This window comes from Electrophorus electricus, chromosome 4, assembly GCF_013358815.1.
Source record: "Electrophorus electricus isolate fEleEle1 chromosome 4, fEleEle1.pri, whole genome shotgun sequence".
NCBI lineage: Eukaryota > Metazoa > Chordata > Actinopteri > Gymnotiformes > Gymnotidae > Electrophorus > Electrophorus electricus.
The window spans coordinates 6,018,237-6,021,476 of NC_049538.1; the positions used below are offsets into that span (position 1 = coordinate 6,018,237).

The 3,240-nt window shown below is 47.3% G+C and overlaps 1 protein-coding gene across 1 annotated transcript in view; it reads left to right on the forward strand.

Moving 5' to 3' along the window:
• Positions 1–451: 451 nt before the first annotated feature.
• Positions 452–3,240, forward strand: part of olfm2a (olfactomedin 2a) — a 43,676-nt gene continuing 40,887 nt past the window's right edge. Inside the window, exon 1 of the mRNA XM_027017308.2 lies at positions 452–738. Coding sequence (XP_026873109.2) covers positions 682–738 — 57 coding nt within the window. The 5' untranslated portion in view covers positions 452–681. The remainder of the gene's footprint in view (positions 739–3,240) is intronic.

Here is a 3,240-nt window from a genome sequence, read left to right on the forward strand (position 1 = left end):
CCCCTCACCACACACACACACACACACACACACACACACAGTCAAACCCTCCCCTTCCCCCTCGCGCGCGAGAGACTGGGCTGCAGCAGAGACGGGCATTTCTTTGAATTCGGTCCCAGAGCTTCAGCGTCTGCTGCTCCTAGCGACGGAGCCTAGCAAGCACACTGGTCGCCCTCCAACCTCTGCGACTCCAGCCCCAACCGTCTCTCCTTTTCAGCCCCACTTCAAAGACCGCTATTCATCCCTCGCCATCCTGTAGTGAGATCCGGTCCGTTTCGCTTTCACCACCCGTCCCCGTCCCCCCCACACACACACCCGAGTCGTAAACGGGAGAGCGGCGCTGACCTTTCGTTGGCGGTCACAAGCGGGAGTGAGAAAAAGCAAAAAAAAAAAAAAAAAAAAAAAAAAAAAAAAAAAAAAAAAAAAAAAAAAAAAAGCAGCACGCGGCAGCCGAACGTACTACAGCAGCGCGTTTGCGCCGAAACGCAGCAGGGCAAATCTGCGTCCGCGAGCGGAATAAACCCGGCGCGCGCCTGGGGATGAGGATCGTCGCGCGCGGTCGGCACGGCAGTGGCAGAATTGCTCTCGGATCCTAAAGAAACCGCTCGGCTTCCGAAACAGCGGCCAGTGAAAGCCAGAGAGAAGAAAGACCTCCGGTCAGAACGCTGTCATTGGGGAAGAATGCATCTCTTTAGTGCCATGTTTCTGCTGCTGATGTTAGCTTCCCTACCGTGCAAGGTAAGAGTGCTTCCCTTGTAAATTGGACCCTATTTATTAGAAAATGTAAATAAACATTAAAAAAAAAACAAGGTGTTGTTTCGAGGTGTTGCAAAAACGGACGGCAAAGTGTGCACGGTTGTTTAGCAGTTTTTGAAGACAGTTGAAATCTAACATTCACTACTCTGTGAGAAGATTAGTGACAAAATTGTTTTACATTATACAATTTATTAGACAAGATCACTTTCAAAGGCGAAAAAACTGCCAAGATGAACTCGATTGCAAAGGGCAACGCTCGAGGACTGGCAAAGTTAGGTCTGAAAATCACCCTAGCACCAGGGTGAGATCGGTAGCCGGACTGCAGGAGCAGGAAAAGACGTTTTATTCATAGCGTTTAGTGTTTGTGAACGTAGGTGGGATTATACAAAGAAGCCTGCTTTTTCCGCTTTGACAGTGACAAGATTGTTGTAGTGTGTTGGACCTGAGCTGATGGACACTTGATTACGCACTTTTCGTCGTTGCCCCGTGAAAATATCAGGTGCCAGTTTTAAAACGTGGCGAAAGACAGCACGTACAGCGCGAGCTTGTGTTGGATATTTCATTATGTTCAGCGACTCACTGACAGCTGTTTCTTCCTAACTGCGCTCGATATTAAACGCCATAAACAAACTTTCTTAAAAGCTGCGTGTGTTTTCTGAACGCACGTAATCTTCCATGTGTAACCCACACACCGCCTTCTCACCGTTAGGGAACAGCAATTTTAAAGGCTGCTCGTCACTATTTAAGCAGATTTAAAATAGTGTTTCCCTATCTCGGTGCTGTTCTGTGTGATGGTCGTATGAGGCACTCAGCATGTTGTCTCCGTAGGAGAGCACTCCTGACTACACCAGTGTGATTATTCCAGACCTCGTGCTGAGACGAAAGCATTTCTGATCAGGCTTTTTTCGTCGCGAGCATGTTTGGTGTGGGACGGGAGGACTCGCACGCAGGTATTGCGATGTTTTGATACAACGCTGAAAAGAATCCCTGCTGATGCAGAGGACACCAAGGCTTGAAGCCTTTTCCGATTGGCTTGTGTCTTCGACACAAAAAGGAATTAGTTTAGTACGCTGCACGAAGAAAAAAAAAAAAAAGGGGGGGGGGGGGGGGGGGCAGCAACACGCCCAAGCTGAGCTTCAAAGGCAATGCAAGATGCGAATAAGGGTAATAGAGACGGCGTGGCGCGCTCTAGGTCTGGCGCTGACAAGGCTGTTGTCTTGGCTCAGGCCACCGAAGTGCTGGGGTCCGCTCACACAGCGTTCAGGTCAGCCACGGGATGGGAACATGAGAATCTTGTGTTGCTTTGCTCCTGGACAAAGTTTGTAATTGGCCTTAGGGGGCAATTGGTTGTAAGTGTTCGCATTAAGTAAGGGGGAGGGGTGGAACCATCCCTAATCCTTTAGTGTAGCAAAGATGATATGAAGAATTGATGAAGTTGGCTGGCGCATCGACCCAGTCTTCACACACACACACACACACACACACATTCTGTCTCCCTGTTTCAACCCAACACACACAGATAAGCTGCCATAAAATATTCAGCATGCTTTAATGAGACAGATGCACTTGCTCGTTCCAGTCTTGTGTTTACGTATCCACGATGCCCAGAGCTCCTGACAGGCACCGATACACAGGGGCATCCACTTGACCTTGGCACACACCTGTGCAAGAGGTTCCATCACATCACGTATCATTCTCTCTGAAATAGACGTGTGTGTGTGTGTGTGTGTGTGGGTGAGTGTGTGTACAACAGATTATAAGATACTCCAGATGTGCCCTAAGCTTTGATTACTGAAGTCTATTAAAAGACCATAAAGGAAGACATTTATTGAAACAGTTATTGAAACAGTGGGAAGAAATTGCTGGTAATTACGCTCCACAAGAATGGGGGGATTAAGGTGGCAGGCAGGCTAGTGACAATAACAACACTTAAGAACGTAAAGCTTGTTTTGAGCTGAGCTTTCAGCTGTGGCTTGGTTGTCACAGTAAACAGACGATAAACCCAGCGGTGTCACTGCACTGGTTATACTGGAAACTGGTTGCTGTTGTGTTGTACATTTCTAAAAACGAAGAGTCTTTACTGGTCCAGCGAAGGCATACTAATCTGGGGCTGTCATGTTTTCAGTTTCATTTGAGAAGCTTCTTGATCGATGACTGTTACAGTGCTACGTATGCTGATCGCTGTGATAAGTGCTATGTTCAAGTGGAAGATTAGGGGTTGTGAACATGCCTTGGTACCTAATGGGGAAGCTGCATCATGGGAAGTCTTAGCGAGCAGTTCAGCGTGATTCCATTTTTGTTTTCATCACATTTGTTTTGCAGTGATTAGAACTGGCATACAGTCAAAGATCCATGTGTACACGCACATAATAAGAACATTAAGCCAGACATCAAACGGAGATTTGCATGCGTTCACTGTCTCCATCACATGCAATTAGACACTGTGTCGATGACAAAAAACACAAGCTTACAAAACACAGGGAG